We start from the raw sequence: 18980 nt of genomic DNA on the forward strand, positions 1-18980 counted from the left end.
CAAGCCGTGCGATTCTGGATTGGTTTGACAAGCAATACAGTCCACAAGACAAGTAGTAGATTGCTCTCCATACTTCTGCATTTCACAAAGACATCGTGAGTTGGATTGATTGATCCTCATGTTATCGCTTCCTCTCTGCTGGTTGAAGAGATGCAGGCATATGGAGCCCGCTCTGTGCCCCGTCGACAAGGGTTACCCAATCCATTATCTCGCCATGACAGGTCCTCTTAACGTGCTTTTGGCCCATCCACTATCTGTGTGATTGAACGGATAAACTGACCATGGCGGGACCAGCACCACTATCTATTAGCGGAATCGGCTTCCTGTCCCGACGGACTCATGATACTGGCTGTCAACTTATCGTTTGAAAATGGGATTTCCGGTGCCGCATTCAGGCGTACCGGAGTGCCTTTGCGGGGCATGGATTGAACAGGGGCGGCAGAGGCGTCTGGTTCGTGCGGAAATAGAAGCTATTCCCGTGGTAAGACGTTTAACGGCGCACTCTATCTCCTCGTATCGGAACATCTACTTCGTACTCAACAACTGTATTGTAGGTACCCTAGGTAACGAAAGAATGTGAGAAGAACCGTATCTATTCTGCAGGCCAGGAGCAGAAGTTACCTAGGGGCGCTATCTGCGGTCGCTGAAGCGTCACCGATTCTGCAAGTGAGCGTAGTTTGTGAGACGAGGCGGCTTTCGAGATCAGGCACAGCCCATGCATGATCCTGATGAATCACAGACGGTAGCGATAAGGATCTGACGGGAGATGATATAGCGGTGGGCATCTTTCGACGCTATTCCAAATCGATGAAGACGCAAACTTCAATAGCTTCAGCATGTCCTGCCATCCGTCGGAGTGTTCTGTTTGATGCGAGGAAGCCGTCGAAATGAATCGTAAGCATCAAATTGACGGTAAAAGAGACAGCACAGGCCGACGGTATGTGTAAGAGTCTCGACCGAGTCTTTCGTAGGAAGAACTTGTCTTTCGTACAAGAAAGTTGGTGAAAGCAAATGCAGCGTTCGCGGTCGTTGCCCGTTTGTATGATGTTCGAAGAAGACGATTCGTTAAAAACGACACGGAAGCCGACAATAGAAGTGCTCAATGGTACGCTTCGGCTCGAGGAATCTGCAAGGCCACTCGATCAGTAAGGTAAGGTAGATAGCGCACTCCGTGAGAGAGCAGTCTTTCAACTTGGCTCTCTGATTCCTCCATCTGCTTTTATAGCTTCACTCTTAAACAGATGTATCCTCGCGCTTCCACGGCATGATACCCAGTCTCTTAATGTATTGCTTATCATTCGTTCGTCCGGCCGTCCGTTCCTTCGCTCGCTCGTATATTGACTATTCTCGCGTACGCTCTAGGAGATATCGGCGACGAAACATATGAAGCTCGATTATCCAATTCAGTAGTCTACATGGCTCTCTATATGAGATTAGGTCGTTAGCAACTTGTATTGAGCCGTTCTCTGTAACAAATGGTAGAGCGAAACTCGAAGACTTGAAATGAGGAGTTACTTAGCACTACTGACGTGTGAAGCCGCAGCCTATCTCTTTATATAGCTGGAGCAATCTTCCTGGTAGCTTCTCTCTTCAGGATCCAAACCTGGGAGCTGCTCTGCTCAATCATATCGATCTTCGTAGTTCTTCGGAACTTGGTGTCGCTGTAAGATTCTGAAGTTGTCAGTCGACTTTAACTACTCGGTCTTGAAGTCAGCATCTGTTGTTGTCCTTCTTGGCAAGGAATCCTTCTCTCCAGCGACCGACCACCATTCTTGTAGACCTCATAGAAGTCTTGTCCATCCGTCCACTTCTTGAGGGCCTTCAGGTCTGTAGGGATGGTCATCAAGTAGTGTGGTATGGTCTATCGGCCGGCTGAGCTGCCGATGGGTTGTATGGTGAACGAATTTCCCCTCCGTGAAAAGGGCTCGACTTCCGCCTTGACGACGTTCCGTCCCTCTGTGTCCTTTCGGGTGGGCTTCACGAATACGGGTCCCATCATGTACGTGCTCCAGATGGTGTAGGCTGCCAAGGCCTTCGACAAGCAATTGAAGAATGATAAGGGTAAGAAAGGTAAGACTTCGGTTGGGATTGAAGGTATTTCGACAGCATCCCTCCTTTGACGTGGTGTATCGTCAGGGTAAGAAAGGTAATGCTTCGGTTGGGATTGAAGGTATTCCGACATGATACATGATCCCTTCTTTTACGTGGTGCATCAAGAGGGTGAAATTCGCCAACTGGTATTCTTCTCTCATCACGCCAGGATCAGGGGCCTCGGGAGAGTTTTGGCTTTTCAAATCGTAGCAGAGGAAGAAAACGAACGTTCGCAAGTAAGCTTCCCAATGGGCCACTGAACATTCATGACCGGTGATTTTCGCTCGCGAAGGGAAGAAAAAAATAGAGGAGAATAAGCTCTCGGAAGACTGCGATTGAAGCTCGTCCGGCTGAAGTTGTAGGATTGTCGGTTGAAGTCGAACAAACGACCGTTCAGGCTATTGCGGGACCCGATCTTTGATGGGGGTGGCAGTCGTTTTGCCTTGTTGACGAGCATGAACATCGAGCGTCGCAGTTGTGAAACCTGTTTGGGAAGAAAAGTGAACTTGTTGCTGCAAGTTACACACTGTAGGTAAGCTTGCAGATGGGCAATTGTCCAAGCACAGACATTTCACGTCACTGAAGAGGTGTCTGCCCGTGGAAGTGAAGAAGGGAAAGCAAGCATTCACAACTATAAAAAGAAAAAGAAAAAAAAGGAAGAAAGAAAGAAAGAAAGAAAGACAGAAAGAAAGAAGAAAAGAAAAAAAAAAAAAAAAAAAAAAAAAAAAAACAGAGATGCCAAAAAATCTACTCCTCCGCCATCTCCTCCGCCTCCCTGGCCGCCCTCTCCTGGGCCGCAATGTCTCGGGCCTCCTCCTCAATCACCACCATGTGCTGCAGCATCAGCCGCCCATCCGTCCCCGCGGCTCCGCTTCCCAGCACCGTCTCGGCAAACATACGAAGCTGCATCGCCATGATGGCAGCCTCGTACACCACGACAACCTCGACGTCCCGGGTCATGGTGTGGATGTCGTGCCAGTTGTCGGCACTCCGGTCGATGGCCTTTGTCAGGCACTCGACGCGCTTGTGGTCCGTCCACCAAGGGGGCATCAGGCCCTTGGCTTCCGCTTGGTAGAGGAAGCGGCGGAACGCAGGGCACGAGCTCGGCCGACCGCTGTAGACGCTGTCGGCGTTGCTCGTGCCCCCAAAGGTGTAGTCATCGTACTCTCGGAGCCGGAACGAGTCGATGAGGAGGATATATACGTCCTGCTTGTGGCGGTCGTGCAGCCAGATGCCCTTAGAGAGGCGGGCGAAGGGATTGGCGATGGTCGTCATGAGGAAGGGTGCCTTGTGAGGCCTTGCGAGGATGTCGACAGGGATGTTAATCGGATTCACGCAGTAGATGCTCTTGTGAGCCTTCCAGTCGCGGAGCTGGCAGATGATGCTGCAGTACTGGACGGCTTTGCAGTTACCGCAGGTGAGGAGAGTCGAGGCTGGCTCGTTGACGGCGGGATCATGCTTGCAACGGCCACATGCGGCGTGAGGGCCGATCTTCTCGGGAGCGTCATCTTCGCCGTCAGCGTCGGATACCTTCTTGCCCTTGTCCAGCTTGACAAGGGCGTAGGTGTCAACGTTGTGCTCAATCTCCTGGAGGAGAGGCGCACATTGGTCGGTAGCGGCCATAGACTGTACGAGATGCTCGAGGATTGAGAGAATTTGAAATCTGTTGCTGGTCGAAATCTTGAGCTCAGAGAGAAGCAGGGCCTCAACGACTGTGACTTCGGGCTCGTTTTCAACTTCATGGTTGGTTTCATCCCCCTGATCAGCATCTGCTTCGGTCACTATATCGAGAACCTCTCTCATGAAGCCATTGTCATCATCCGTGAACTCAACCTCAAGGCGTTGACTATTGTTGCTAACAGCAGACTCAGCTACAGAGCTGACAGCCTGGAACAAAGCCGTAAAATCGAAGCTGGCAGAGGTCGAAACGATGGCAGGAGTCTCTTCCTTCTGATCGACGGACATTCGATCGGAAGGAACATCTACTGGCTGAGTGGAAGTAGTATCAGTCTCCATCTCATGATCGAGAGAGCCTCTGGCGATGACGGAGACTTGTCTCTCGTGAGATACAGAGTCGACAGAGTCGACTGACATCTCGTCATCTTGGGGATCTTGCACCTCGGCGACGGTAGAGGTTGCTTCTTCCTGATGGGGAATCTGGGTGATGGTGGAGGTTGCTTCCTCCTGAGGTTGAGGAGTCTGATTGACAGTGGAAACTTCTTCGACTTGATGGTCGGACATCTTCGAGATGATAGAAGCTTGTTTTCTGATGATGAAAGAAGTCGATAAGGATAGGTGGGCTTCTTGAAGAAGAGATGGCTTTGAAGAGGATGGAGATCCAGACGGCGTCGAGAAAGAGGTCTTTTTGATAGAGAGCGTAGGATCCTCCACGAAGTGAAGTCATTCAGATGACTGAAGTGGAAGTTTGTGATGATCAGGCGACGATGATGATAAGTCTCAGGCCAGTGTCTCGGGAAATCTTTGGATTTGGCGAAGCACGCTGCCAGGATCTCGAGTTAGCAGGACTTCTGGATTATCTCATTTCGATGGGAAGCTTACCACGATGTCTGAGAATGTTTGTTTTGATAATGTTTGCGATAAAATCGAACGTGGTGCGAGGTGCGGAAGAAGAGTGCTGAGGATGTGAGGAAAGGATGATGTGGTGAAGAAACTTGGTGCAGAGCAGAAAAGAAAAGACAGCCAAACTTCTTAGAAGGTAGCAGAAACAGAGAGTGAGAAGAAAGTGAGAAAACCGTGAGAGCAGAGTGAATGGGTAAACAAATGGCTCGCGTGCTGCCATTCAGGGGGAGCGGCGAGCGGAACAACTTCTCCCGCTTGCCTCGAGACAGACTCCTCCTCGAGATATATCACAGAACACCAATATAGTAGCATAAGGACATGTAGGAAATCATAAAAAAAGATGCTAATTCCTTCGCAAGTTGATGTATCTTCTTTAGAGATTATTGCATGCAATTTGCCCCCCTTTCGCCCCTTTGCGACCCCTTCTCTTCAGTGTTCTCTTGAAGCTTTGTCCTTTAACGAGCACTTCACATTCCGACTTGATGAGAAGCTAGTATGGTATGGGCAGCTGGCCTATGAGGTCACTGAGCACGTTCTCCCAGTTCCCACATCTTTTCTTTCTCGCCTGCGGAGAGTTTCCTCCTCCTCACTTCGAAAACAAAACAATCCACTTCCAGTCCTTCAGCTTCTACGCACACATATCCTTGAGCTTCAAGCACTCCTACAGCTGGAGATCCTTCTTTATCCTTCTTCCTTTCTTCCTCTCTGATTATGATCTCCTCTAGACAGTCTGATGATGCTGCTGATGCTCTAGGCTCTGTGCTGTCGCCTCTTCCGTTCCTCAACAGACGCGAATCGAACCTCTCCTCCTCTTAGGGAAGAGCCACAAGATTATCTTCTTTGCTAAGTCTCTTGTCTCTCCATCCTTTTGTCCTCTATGCCCTCTATAGGAACACTATACTCTAGTCTCGCTCATCAGCCATCTCCTCTCTGTCGTCGTTTGGGGCGGGCGACACGATTCCCTCCCACGATTTATCTAAGCCGACGTCCTCTTGCCATTAATCCTGTCTTGATGCATAACAGCCAGCATCATCTAGAGCGACTTAGTGTTCCCTCCTTTTTCTGTTCATAGATAATAACGCTCATCAGGTGTTCTTCAGTCTTCTCTCCTTCGCTTACGCTCTGTCTTCCTCTTCCTACTCTTCTACGGCTAAGTACTCTACCTTCTCTGAAATAGATAAACAATAACGCTTTGCAGACTCTCACTGTGGACCACATTGTTATTGTTTTCTCTGGCTGCTAAGTGTCTCCTGCCACCATCCCTCTGTGACCTGAACCTAACCTTGCTCTCTGTCTCCAGAAAAAAATTGCAATGCTCTGTTTGCTTTTCGCTTGCTTTTACTACTCGACTCTGACGCAGATAGCGGTAATTTCCATTGCCTCTAACTTGAGGAGAGACATGCCTGCCATGCCGCTCGTTTTTTATCTTGCGCTTTGCTAACAATTTGTGGCACCGATGACAGCCAAGGCCTGAATCATTCATCCTAACCACAACTTTTCGATTCGCTTTTCGACAGATATGTGTCAGTATAGTAGAGACATCTGACTGTTACCAGTTTCATGCGATCTCAGAACACCTTCTCAGAGCCATGTCATGCATGTCGTCCCTCATCCTATCAGCATGTACTTGAATCCAGCTAACTATACATCAGACGCGGCATAATAATTCGATTCTAGAAACTTAAACGTCTACCCAGTGTTTGCTGTGGAACTCTAGCCATCCTAACAACTCATCAGTAAGTATACCACTCTTTGCTTTATATGAGATAGTGCCTGACATTCCATAAGACTAGAGCATCAGTCTACCCGGACCATGTAATACTAGTACAGCTGAGTTTCATGCCTTCCTCCCACGCCTGACTGCCTCTCCTTATCTTCTCTTTCAAGTTTGTCATTTTCACAAGTAGTAGATTATATGCAGAGATCACCGCCATTCTACTTTTACAGATCTAAGTCTTCTTACCCAGGTTAGTTAACGAACGTTTACTGACGTTTCTTAGATCCTATGTTGTTCCAGTCCTACTATTCTCGCCAAGTCATCCTCTCCCTGCTTTCTAGAACACATGCTGACTTCTTCACAGATATCTTTGCCTTAGTTATCTATACTAACTTGTATTCTCCAGCAGATCCCGTCTTGCCGATCTCACCAACTGTTCCCTGCTTCCTTCCACAGAATTAAGTTTTCCTGCAAAAGTCTTCCTGCCCATCCGTCTTAACGGACTGTAACTGACTCTGGACAGACGCTTCTCTTGTCTTGTCTTTGCTGATTTTCGCCAAGTCACCCTATCCTATCCTTATAAACCTTGTGCTGACTCTTTAGAGGTAGTCCTGTCTCGTGGATCCATGCTGACTTCTATTCTCCTACAGATTTCTCGCTTCTCCCACGCCGTCTCGAGTACTCGATTGTCTACTTTCACAGGCCACTTGTGTAAAACTAAGTCCCTCCGTATCCATGCATGTCAACGAATCACTACTGACTCTGAACAAGTTCGTCTTGTCCGGACTCCACTGTCTTTCGCTAAGTCTCCCCTAATCCTCTTGTTTTCAGGACAGCATGCTGACTCTTTACAGATTCTTGTTTCCATCTGAATTGGGGCTGACTTATATCTCTGAACAGGTCTCCCCTTCCTTCCGCCTCGTCCGCCTTGCCCACATTGTTTTCTTGTCTACCTTTACAGAACTAAGTCTCCCGTCCAGCCTACCGTTAGCAACCCTTGCTAACTTCAGACAGATTCTTCTTGTTCCGGCTGTATAATATTTAGCTAAGTTACCCTCTCCTGTTATCATTGTTTGAAACACTCTGTTGACTTCTTATAGGAGTATCATTTAGATCCATGCTAACTTGCACGTCTTAACAGATCTCCTCCTCTCCCCTTCTCCGCCGCCTCCTCCGCTACCGCCGACTGTCTACCACCTAGCCCAACCTCTCCGTCCAAAAACAAGTCATCCCATCCGAATAGCTTAGCAAGCATTGACTAACTTCACACAGTCTCGGTTCCAGTTCCAGATAGATGTAATCAGCTAAGTCGAACTATGTCTGCTTGAAGACAATCTGCTGACTGCTCATAGACTTCTCTTTGACTCCAATCTGTCGAATCCATGCTAACGTCTGTCGCGACAACAGTTTCCCTCCTCCGCCTCATCCTTCCTACTCGATCTCTTAAGCCGTACTCGACATCCGATTCCATACTCGACCCCCGCACGCGACATCATATCTCCTTCTACTCGACGCCTTACCACCTGCGCTATCTACCTCTAAAAGACTAAGTCTCCTGCTTCCATAGGTTTACAAGAATTTACTTACTCTATATAGGCTGTCCTGTCAGCTTGACTATACAAAACCAGCTAAGTCAAACTTGCCGTTCTCCGTAGACCATCTGCTGACTTGTTATAGATTTCACTTTTACAACAACATGCTAATTTTTTTCTCTGCAGGTTCCCTGTCTGGCCTCCTCCTGCCTGCTTTGCATGCTTCCACAAGAATAAGTCTCCCTAACTCATCGATTACACGAGCACCTATTAACTTTGCAAGGTTTCTGTTCTGTTCTGTGATATTAAAATCAGCTAAGTCATCCTCCCTTCTTGGAAAACCGTCTGATGATTTCTACTAGGATCACTCACATATGGTCAAACCTATGCTAACATATATTTCTTTTGCAGGTTCCGACTCCCTCCTCCTTCCCCCTCTCTCAATTCTTCCACAAGACTTAGTCTCCCAGTTCATTTGATCTACTATCTCTATCTAACTGTCAGCAGCCTCCTTCTCGTTTCGGTAGAATGACATCAGCTAAGCCAAGCCGCTCCTCCTCACTCAAGACGTCTTACTGACTTTCTATAGGCGGTCCCATTTTGTTCCTGAGCCTATGCTAACAGTTCTCTTTTTTCCAGGTCTCCATTCCTCGTCCCCCTTTGGGCAGCTTCTTTAAGACTAAGTCTCCCAGCCGACATTATCTCACAAACTTTTACTAACTTGTAATAGGTTCCTTCTCGTTTTTCCAGCACAGTGATCAGCTAAGTCGAATTTCTCTTCCTTATTTCAAACATCTCACTGACTCTCTATAGAATTCCTGTTCTCTTTTCGAACCTATAACATCTCCCTTTCAACAGTTTTCCCTTCCCACCTCCTTCCATGTCTCGCGGCTGTTTATACAAGGCTAAGTCTCCCTATTCCTGCAACTTACCAATATCTTACTGACTCATGGTAGGCACAGTTTTGCTTCGGCCGTATTATGATCAGCTAGGTCATACCTCTCAAACTGTCTACGACACACTGCTAACATTCTATAGATGTAGCCATTCTCCTTAACAGCCCTATGCTAACTTTACTTTTTACTACAGACCTCGTCTCCTCCGCCCCCTTTCCGCCCCCCGCCGTTCGCCGTCCCTATCTCGTTGTCCCGTCTCCTCTGCTTTGTGTCCAGCTAAGTCAGCCCAGGACTCGAAGTCAGCAGATATTACATGCTAACTCTTCACAGAGGCGTACCTGATGTTTGGCGAGCTCTTGCTGACCCTTCTCTCTCTCACAGGTGCTTCGATGTCCTCTTCTCTCTAATACCCCATATTCCGCTAAGTTCACCCTGTTGCACCATCTTGATTCTAGGCAGGATGCTGACTCTTCATAGACATTCAACTTTATATAAGACTTTATGCTGACCTTTGTCTGCCCATCAGTTTACCCTCCTCCGCACCCCTGTCCGCCATACCACTTTCACCATGCAATATTCAGCTACGTCCACCAGTCGCTCGTCGGTTCACAGACATGACAAGCTGACTCTCCACAGATGTTTATTTCCGGCTCATAGAACATATACTAGCTTCTCTTATCTCTATCAGACCGTTCCCCCTCTAGCCGACCTTTGGCCACACTATTTTCTGCTAAGTCATCCATCTTTTACTTTGGTAGACAACACGCTGACATGTTATACTCACTTTTCATCTCTTATTCAGAACACATGCCAACTTCTACTTCTCACCAGGTCGCACCCCTCCCGCCCAGCCAGCTTTTCGCGATCCTATGTTGCACTAAGTCTTCCCATTCTCTTCAAACGAAATACATTATACTAACAGTTTATCCTTCCAGGGATGATCCGCATGCCGGCCGGCTATGGAACAACCAGCTAAGTCGACCCTGCCATTCGTGGAAGCCAATTGTTGACTCTTCTTATAGATGCTTTGTTTGATCTCTCTTTTCTGAGGCTATGCTGACTCCTTATAGACAATTCATTTTTATTTTGTACTCTATGCTAACATTTTCTCTTTAACAGCTGCCCCCCTCGGGACCGACAAACTGTTACCGACACAGTTCCCATCCGCAAATCGATAACCGACCGACCGACCGACCGGCAACTTATATATCGACAGTAAAGGGTCAGTAGCCGTACATCCTCATGATGGCTGATGTTTAACAATACGATGCCTAGACGGAGAGTATCAGAAGGGATCAATGGGCATCCAAAACATAACGGAAACTGGCGCGGAAGTGGAGGATGGTGGTGCCTACAGGCAAACATTCGGCAAGTCTTTCCTTCTTCAGCCTTCACTGTCATAAGAACGTGATAAAAGTCTACTGCTATTCCCATTTTATGGATGCGGCAAATGAGAACTCTGAGCTGCCACCGTCCTCCCGCTTAGAGCCGAGGATGGTCATCCCTGACCTGCCTATTTGGCCACTCTTTCTCTCCTGGTCGCGGATGGAAACCTACTCACGATGGTTGACTAGTAGAATGGAAGTGGCTTTTGAGCATGCAAGGGTCATCGAACAAGTAGTAATGTAAGCCATGTTGTTATGCGATGAAGGGATTTACTTTACAAATTGACACTGACAGTAGTATATACGTTATTACCGTTCTTTCAATATCGATTTGTTTTATCAAAAGCTACGTCTAAGCCGACAGCAGTAGGAGTGGCGGACGGTGGCGCCTACCAGCCCACAAACTTATAACCTACTCCCCTATTCACCCCATCCGCCTTACTGACTAGGTCTTGCCAGTCCAGGTCACAACTCAAGACAATCAAACAAGTCAACATACAACGCGCAATTCTTGAGACTGGCGGGAGGAGGGAGCAGAGGGAAGGGTCCGTTGGTGACTTGGCACCTGCAGCCTCCCTTGACTTCGATTGAATGCGTACATCCACTGACATGTACTGTACCTTCAGACACTTACTTGAAGTCTGATTGAAAGCAAGATATGAGAAGACTCTTATCTGCTGCCATGCCGAACCCGTCAAACGCAGGCGACAAGAAGTAAAAGACCAAATCTGCTGGTGAAAGCTGGGGCAATACAATGCACACTCTTTTCAAGACTGCCAAAGAGCCAAGGCTGACGGATCCCGACAGGGGTCGAGCAACCAAAGTACGCACCGCAGCCTTTTTCTCTTGTCTTCTTTTCCTCTCTTTTCTTGTGCCCTATTCCGGACTATCTTGTGAGGGAGGCAGGTTAAAACGGCTACTACAAAGCACATCCACGAAACCGAACGATAAACTCGAGGACTCAACGTCATAACATACGCAAATAAGGAAAGTGGAACAAGGTGGTCTTGGATTAGGGGACAAGAGGACTCAAAATACTTTTTGCATCTCATTCTCGAAAGATATTTTGCGCACATGTGCACAGATGTCTTTGCGACGGTAGCTCTGGGTATGTACTTCTTGTATATGGATCAGCTAGGATACAGCCATACTTGCATGTTGTTCCCCTCTTCCATCCTGAGTCATGTTTCCTTCAATACGGACAAGTGGCTAAGCTTCAGCTTCAATCTCAGCTTGCCGGCGAGTCTGCCCACTTGCTGTATACACCGTCCCACGAGTCGCGATTATAGGATCATCCGAAGGCTCAATACCTTGCACCCCAGGAATCACATTATACATGATCGTCTCCTTCTGAGGAGGCAGATCCTTCTTCTCCGCTACCCTGGTCAGCTTGAGCTCACCGAGCTCCACCAGCTTGCGGTCCTCAGGCCATCTCTGGGTGCAATCGCCGGTGATGTCGCCCTCCTCCGCCACCTGAGCCACAAGCTTGAAGATGATCGGTCCTTGAGCAAGGGCCTCCGGTAGCTCATCGAAAAGAAAGTTGGCCCCCTTGGCCGCGAGCTCGTCATCCGTCAGAAAGTGTCTTCCCGCCATGGGGACCCATCGATAACGAATGAAGACGCTTTTGCCCTCGGCGTTGATGAACTTGAAGGCGTTTATGGAGTAGAATGTCTGGGTGCCCCAGTGCTTTGGCGTCTTTCTGTCCTCTGTGAAGAAAGGAATGGCTTCGGGATGGGTGCTGAGGTACTCTTCCACGTTGTTGTCTCTCAACGCTTTGAAGACGCCAAGAACTCCCTCTCCTGTGCTTGCTGGGAAGAGAGGCGTAGAATGGCAGACAATGTCGCTTTTGACGCCGTCTCCGATGAGGAATCTCACAGCCAGCCCGTGGGGATTTGCCTGCGGGTCGTTTGAAGGTAAGTCAGGGATTCCAGTGAAGAGAGAGAATCTGGCCAGGACCGGAGTCGCGGGAGAGTTGAAATGGGGTGCTGTGGAGAGTTGCTTGGCTTCCTTGGAGGGGGTAAAGGAACCTATGACGAAGACGCCTTTGGCATGGGCTACAGCAAGAAAGAGCTCTTGTTAGAACTTTGTGCTGCCTTTGTTATACGAACCAACATACATGGTCTGACATGGTCAACTCGGACAGAGACGTCCTTGAGGGTATCGATGAGATCGAGGTGAAGCGGTTTATCTGCCATTGTATCGATTCGTATCAATGAGTACGGATTCAATAACTGAGATTATACGAGCAAGGCAACACTCAAAGACCTCGTAACTCGATTGTGATATTTATACCTGGACGATTGTCTGCTGACGCCTCCTGCTGACGAGTAACATTGGGCCACGTATTTGAGTTTCTGAATGTTGTCGCTTCTACCGGTTAGAGACTCGAGATTGATGTGTGCGCCTTTCAATAGACTAATTTTAAGCTTTTCCGAGGAGAAGATGAACGATTGGGAGAAAGGGGGCCGCGCTATGTGCATTCGTTCGCTCGCAACAGGACTAAGCGCTTACGGGCGCTGGTGATGGCTTCTGCTCACGAGAAAGGCTGACGTTATGATAGTCTTGGCGGAGAGGGGAGATATACGTCTCGGCCAGACCAGCAACGTGAGGAGAGCTATTCGAGCACAAGTTGGTGTTCAATGCAACTTTCTGATAGGTAGCCTCGCTCATGCCACACAATTCCAAATAGCGCTAATTGGTCTTCCAGCAGTCTCTATGGTGTTGCTTCTGGAATTTCAAAGTAGAAGGCACCTGCGTTTCTCATAAGTAAGCCCCCCATTGTTTGGTTATGCATGCAATGGTCTTCAAAGGTTCTATTTCGCCCTTTGTGTGTGGTTGCTTACGGCTGTGATGTGGTAAGCAATCTGATGTTGAAGGAGGAGGCGGAAGCCAAAGTGTGGAGGTTAGGGTCAACTCTCATTGGACCATTTGTGTTGCTACAGATATATGTCTCCGAATAGGCTTCAAGTAGGTTTTGGTTGACTTCAATAAATTACACCAAAAGCAACAGCCTTGAACCGTCAGAGATGTTTTGACCTTCTGCCGCGTGATAACCGGCCTCCTTCGTCAAGAGCGGCGGTGGCCAAGCAAGCTATCGAAGCGGCCAAATAACAACCTTGGAGCGCCCAGAAGAGGACCTGATGGTTGCCCCGTATTATTCCAGAAGCAATCGACGAATGGTCGAAACCAGCAGCACTCAGAGTTAGCAAGCCTTCTGTATGAGAAGCACGGGATCGACTACAGTACCGCAGCCCATCGCAACTACGTATACTACACAGGTTCTCTGCACAATATCTGTTGACATTATCCATGCTCAAAAGTTCAACAACAGTAATTGAAGGGGCTCTACCAAGCCCTTTGCATTAGAGGAATAGGTTGCTCATAGCAGAAACTATTAAGCCTCAAAGCAATAATCACCGCTGAATCAGAAGTCATGCCATCTACAATATAGTTCCGCAGGCACGTGATATTTAACACCAACATTCTTACATTTGGTTCTGCAGCTGCGATTGCTGCGGCCTCAAGATTCCACATGCGAACCCCGTAAGAGCACCTTGGAGCACCGTGGCTGTGTAAGCGTGGCTGCGCTTGTGATACTGCGTCGTCGTATCATGTATGATCACAACTTCTTGTAGCAGCGGCAGTACCAAGTCAGTTTTATACCTAGCTATACGAGCGTTCCTTTTTGAGGGCACCCTGTAGGCTACATAGTTGTATTATAACCACAACCCTCCTACAGCCTTTGCATTACCGTAAAGCTGTCTTGTTACGATTCACTTGTAGTTCTATGGGGGATCTCTATCATCCATCTACGTCACAGAGCACAGCAGCCTGTCAACACGTGGAAGCACTGCTGCCTCCATCCAGATCCGCGACTGACAATCGCATATCTTCTATCCTTCTTGTAGTGGTTGCGCATCTCACAGCGAGAATGAACCTGAGTCGGCTCCCCTTCTCAGGTCGGTGATGCTACCCTATGACTTTTGTCTGGAAAAGTCGTGCACGTCAGCGGCATACTTGGCTAATTAGCCCAATTTGCACCAACGTGTGAAGAATTTCTTCATTCTTTCCATGATGGGCAAAAACATAAGAAGGACGTTGGTGGCGGAGATGGCTAGTTGAATCTAGAAGTGGGCGCCAAACTCTTCGACTAGGAGAACTGTCACCAACGGCATCTGACTCGAGAGGAATTAATACGCGGATCTAGATATCTACTAGATTATTACCGGGTTGCCGCAGACATGGACTGCACTCTAGGTGCCAAGACTTCAAGGTAGGAAAAAAAAGAAAGAAATATGCGACATAGCGCCATGAAGTGCCCACGGCTTGGTTCCCCAAGGAAAAAGCGGTTTGGGTGTCAAGAAATCCTTTGTCAGTATTTATTGCTGTGACAGCTGTTGATGATGACGCAAGAATTCGCCGAATCTCTACTTCGTGTTCTGGGATTGCAGCGGGCCCTTGTCTCTACTGGAAGAGGAGCACGGGCATGAGATAAAGTATGCAATCGTATGTATGTATGGTGCATCTTGAGAGAATTCCTCTGGCACATCATCTCGTATGTCCGAAAGGAATCGTCAGTCGTTCTTCTGCCGCAAAATCACAGCTTTGAAATCACCGCTTCCACCCTGGTCACACGAGCCGGAACAACTGCCCAGCCGTAGAGTGAGTACCTAGCCCACCTCTTCAAGATGGCCTTTACCCCAAGCAGGCCTGCCGCAGCGAAAACAAAGGCGCCACCCACGCATCACCCCAAAACACCGCCCTGCATCTTGATCAATAATACACCGAACCAACGATAAACGTCTTACGAGCCCAAAAAAAAAAGATAAAAAAAAAAAAAAAAACCGTTTGGTCCGCCGTCCGGCGCGGCGCCTATTCATGAACCGAGTCCTTCGCTGCAGTCCGTCCGACTGCTGCGCCCCCCCTTCCGTCGGTGCCATCTTTGTGCCTCCCTCGGACAGCGAGAAACACCACAGTCCGGGGAATATGGGCTAATGGGCGGGCGTATTTGAAATCAGCCATGAAGCTGAGTAATCGGAGGATGTGGGAGAAACAATCTCCTTGTGCAACGATGACTTGAAAAGTTGATCAGTTGGAGGACTGGAGAAGCGATTCGGAGCGCCGCTACAAGTACCACAGGACTAGCAAAGCAAGGCGAAGAGGGGGGTGGAGCACGGAATTAACACCACGGAGGAGACCCAAGATTCGCTTCGATAACGCAATCCATGACGGACGAAAAACGGCGGACGAGAAACGGCGGACGAAGGAGAGATGGGCGAGGCGGGGAAGATGAGAGGAGAGTACGAGTAGGCGAACGAAGCGAGGCACTCACTACATACCAGGGAAGAATATGCCTTGCTTGCAAGGTGCTCTGTGCCGAGCGCCTGGGACGGATCTCATCCAGATCTCGTCAAAGCACCACACCCGGACATTCTCTCTCCTCGGCTCGTAGATTTGAGGGTAGCATCTCGGGGCTTACGGCCAACGCGCAGCAAGCAACGCAACACTCCCACAGCAGAGGGCGCATATTCCTACGCCCGACAGCTCGGAGCCACAGAATCGTTGGGCACAGGCAATGGATCAATCAAGCGTCAAAGGTCCCACCATATCCCGGACGTAGCAGCATGGGGCCTGTGACTATCAAATCAATCAATCAATCAATCAGGCTGGTCCCATCCATGCACCTTGACGGCAGCCCAGCCCGGCTCTTCGGCCTGCTGGGCCCCCTGTGGGCGGGTGGGTGGTGTTACAGTGTGGAATTGTTCCGGTGGCGACATGTGATGACCGGGAACAACCACATCTGCCCTCTGCGCGATAGGGCGTCGCATTCGACGATGGGATTTGCGTACACTGTACGGCTGGGGACTGGGATTGGGAAGTGACACGATTAGCTTTGAAGCCAGCATTCTAGTATTGTTGACCGTGACTGAACGACACAGATTAGACGCAATATGCCTCCTCCTCCTCCGGGCTGTTGACCCTAGTCATTCCCGCCTGAAAGAGGAAAGACAACCGCTCGAATACGCCATCGATCCAGCCCTTCTTTCCGCGTCCCATAATTCAGCGATCAGATCCATCAAACAAAGGCCAGGAAAAAAAGAGAAAAGAAAAGAAAAAACCGGAGCCACAGTGACCCATAGTTGCCGCCATCTTGCTGTTATGTCCGAACTGGGACGAACTTGCGCCTATCTAGCACCTCCTTAGGCCGCCGGCACGGCCTCCTTTAAACCCGAACGCGCGAAGGATGGAGCAAGCCAACGACGTGTCCGGGAGAAGAAGAGGAAAACTAATTACAAAAGGAATGATCAATTCTCAGTCATTCGCTTTGTTGCCTTGTTAAATACGGTTGTGGCGCTCATCCCATGTCCATACTCTCGTGGCTTTTCTCCCGCTCTTTCGTATAAACTGGACGTCAGCTCTTCCAGTCCCTCTATACTGACGAGCCTTCGGAACGAGCAGTGACGCGCAGAACCTACAGACTGAGCGTATCAATAAGGTCTGGGAATTTGGCAGTCAAGAAACAAAAAGGCGGAAAGCGAAGAGAAGAATAAGACTCTCTGTGATTCAGTTCACCCTACAAGCGAGGCTTTGACGGCGACATGATATATTACTTCAGAATATCTGTATAATCCGAATACCAGGCTCTTCAAAGAGGTCACTCATCCTCATCAAAACCACCATTCATCATCTCAACGTCCGAAAGAAACCCAACAGGAGAGCTTCATCCACCACCGCCAGCTCCCACTCACCATGGGTGCCCTCACCCGCATCCTCTCGCGACCGGTCAACAAGCCGTACCGCACAAAGGACCTCCACCACAACGAGCCGCCCTACCTCAACGAACATGGCTACGTCGACTTCCCTCCCGGCGACGTCGAGAACCCCCGAAACTGGTCCATGACCCGCCGCTTCTTCATCACCGTCGCGACCGTCTTCCTCGTCATGAACGCCACGTTCGCGTCCAGCGCCCCCAGCGGCTGCTTCCCGTCCATTGCAGAATCCTTTCACGTCTCCGAAGAGGCTGCCGGTCTGACCATCACCCTCTTCCTGCTCGGATACTGCGCCGGTCCTCTCATCTTCGCACCCCTGAGCGAGCTGTACGGCCGTCGATGGGTCTTCTACGGCACCTTCTCGCTCTACCTGGCCTTCAACTTCCTCTGCGCCTTCGCCCCCAACTTCGGCAGCCTCCTCGTCGGCCGCTTCCTCTCAGGGACCTTCGTCTCCGCGCCCCTCAGCAACGGCCCCGGCGTCCTGGCCGACCTGTGGAACCCCATCCAGCGCGCAAACGCCATGGGCTTCTTCGCCTCCATGCTCTGGATCGGGCCCTCCCTCGGCCCCATCATCGCGGGCTTCCTCCAGCTCAAGAAGGACTGGCGCTGGACCTTTTACGTCCTCCTCATGCTCGGCGGCGCCTCCGGCATCTTCATGCTCACCATCCCCGAGACCCACGGGCCGACCGTCCTGCGCCACAAGGCCAAGCGCATCCGCAAGGCTAAGATCCCCGGCTACGAGAACGTAAGGGCCCAGATCGAGGACAGCCACCAGAACCTCGCGAGCGTCTACAAGGTCGCCCTCACCCGTCCGTGGAGCATCCTCTTTGACCCCATCTCGTTCCTCATCGCCATCTACCTCTCCGTCGTCTACACCCTGCTCTACATGCTCTTTACCATCTACCCCATCGTCTTCCAAGAGATGCGCGGCTGGAACGCCGGCGTCGGCGAGCTTCCCCTGATCGGCACCGTTCTGGGCGCCATGCTCGGCGGCATCATCGTCGTCTTCGACACCCGCCGCCAGCAAAAGAAGGTCGACACCGGAAAGAAGCTGCTCCACGAAATGACTCCCGAAGACCGTCTCCCCCTCGCCATCCTCGGCGGCATCACCTTTGCAGGCGCCATGTTCTGGTTCGCATGGTCAGCCAACTACAAGTACGTTACCTTCCTTCTCAATCCCCCTTCCCCNCCCCCTTCCTCCTCCTCCTCCTCCACTCTCAAGCATGCTAACATAATCACACCAACAGCTCCGTCCACTGGATCGTCCCCACCATCGCCGGCGCCTTCCTCTCCACCGCCCTCCTCCTCCTCTTCGTCGGCTTCCTCAACTACCTCGTCGACGCCTACCTCATGTACGCCGCCTCCGCCATCGCCGCAAACACAATCATGCGCTCCGCCTGCGGCGCCGCCGCCCCGCTCTTCACCCTCCAGATGTTCCACTCCCTCGGCATCGGCGGCGGCGGCTCCCTCGTCGGCGGCGTCGCCGCCGTCCTCGCCATCATCCCCTTCATGTTCTACAAGTACGGCGCCGCCATCCGCGCCAGGAGCCGCTTCAACCCAAAGGGCCGTAAGCCCGCCGAGAAGGAGGACGTCGAGACGGGGCCGACGCCCGTCGTGCTGGAGGAGGATCCCGAGGAGGGCGGTTCGGAGGATACCGAGTCTGACGAGTCGTCGAGCTCGAGCACAGTCGCCGGAGGTGAGAGCGGGGAGAGTAATACTGATGAGAAACGCCCTCAACATAAACAACAAGATCCCCGTGAGCGCACGGAAGCGTCTACTTCTACCGAGAAGGTGAAGTCCGAGACGTCTCCTTGAATGGAAGTTGGGGGAAAAAAAAAAGGACAAGAACATGACAGCATAGCATCATGGTTTCATGAACATCTAATGTAATAGATAGCGAGCACATCACTCTTGGCATACATACGAAGGCATAGAGCCATAATGATATCAACTTGTTTTGCATTGTAAGGAGTCGTGGCATCGGTACGGGCTTGTATGAGATGACTGGG

General features: G+C 50.1%; 3 protein-coding genes across 3 annotated transcripts; 1 reads left to right on the forward strand and 2 right to left on the reverse strand.

Moving 5' to 3' along the window:
- Nucleotides 1-2838: 2838 nt before the first annotated feature.
- CCMA1212_007795 (uncharacterized protein) lies at nucleotides 2839-4332 on the reverse strand (the record flags this gene model as incomplete). Its single annotated transcript, XM_073704956.1, has 1 exon — nucleotides 2839-4332. The coding sequence occupies one exon, from the start codon at nucleotides 4330-4332 to the stop codon at nucleotides 2839-2841; it is 1494 nt and encodes a 497-aa protein (XP_073556702.1).
- Nucleotides 4333-11410: 7078 nt separating this feature from the next.
- CCMA1212_007796 (Catalase-related peroxidase) lies at nucleotides 11411-12396 on the reverse strand (the record flags this gene model as incomplete). Its single annotated transcript, XM_073704957.1, has 2 exons — nucleotides 11411-12255; nucleotides 12318-12396. 2 exons carry the CDS (start codon nucleotides 12394-12396, stop codon nucleotides 11411-11413), a joined length of 924 nt encoding a protein of 307 aa, XP_073556704.1.
- A 4555-nt stretch (nucleotides 12397-16951) lies between these two features.
- CCMA1212_007797 (uncharacterized protein) lies at nucleotides 16952-18786 on the forward strand (the record flags this gene model as incomplete). Its single annotated transcript, XM_073704958.1, has 2 exons — nucleotides 16952-18126; nucleotides 18219-18786. 2 exons carry the CDS (start codon nucleotides 16952-16954, stop codon nucleotides 18784-18786), a joined length of 1743 nt encoding a protein of 580 aa, XP_073556703.1.
- Nucleotides 18787-18980: the final 194 nt, after the last annotated feature.

The sequence above is a fragment of the Trichoderma ghanense genome (assembly GCF_004382785.1).
Source record: "Trichoderma ghanense strain CCMA-1212 chromosome Unknown scaffold_10, whole genome shotgun sequence".
Classification (NCBI taxonomy): Eukaryota; Fungi; Ascomycota; class Sordariomycetes; order Hypocreales; family Hypocreaceae; genus Trichoderma; species Trichoderma ghanense.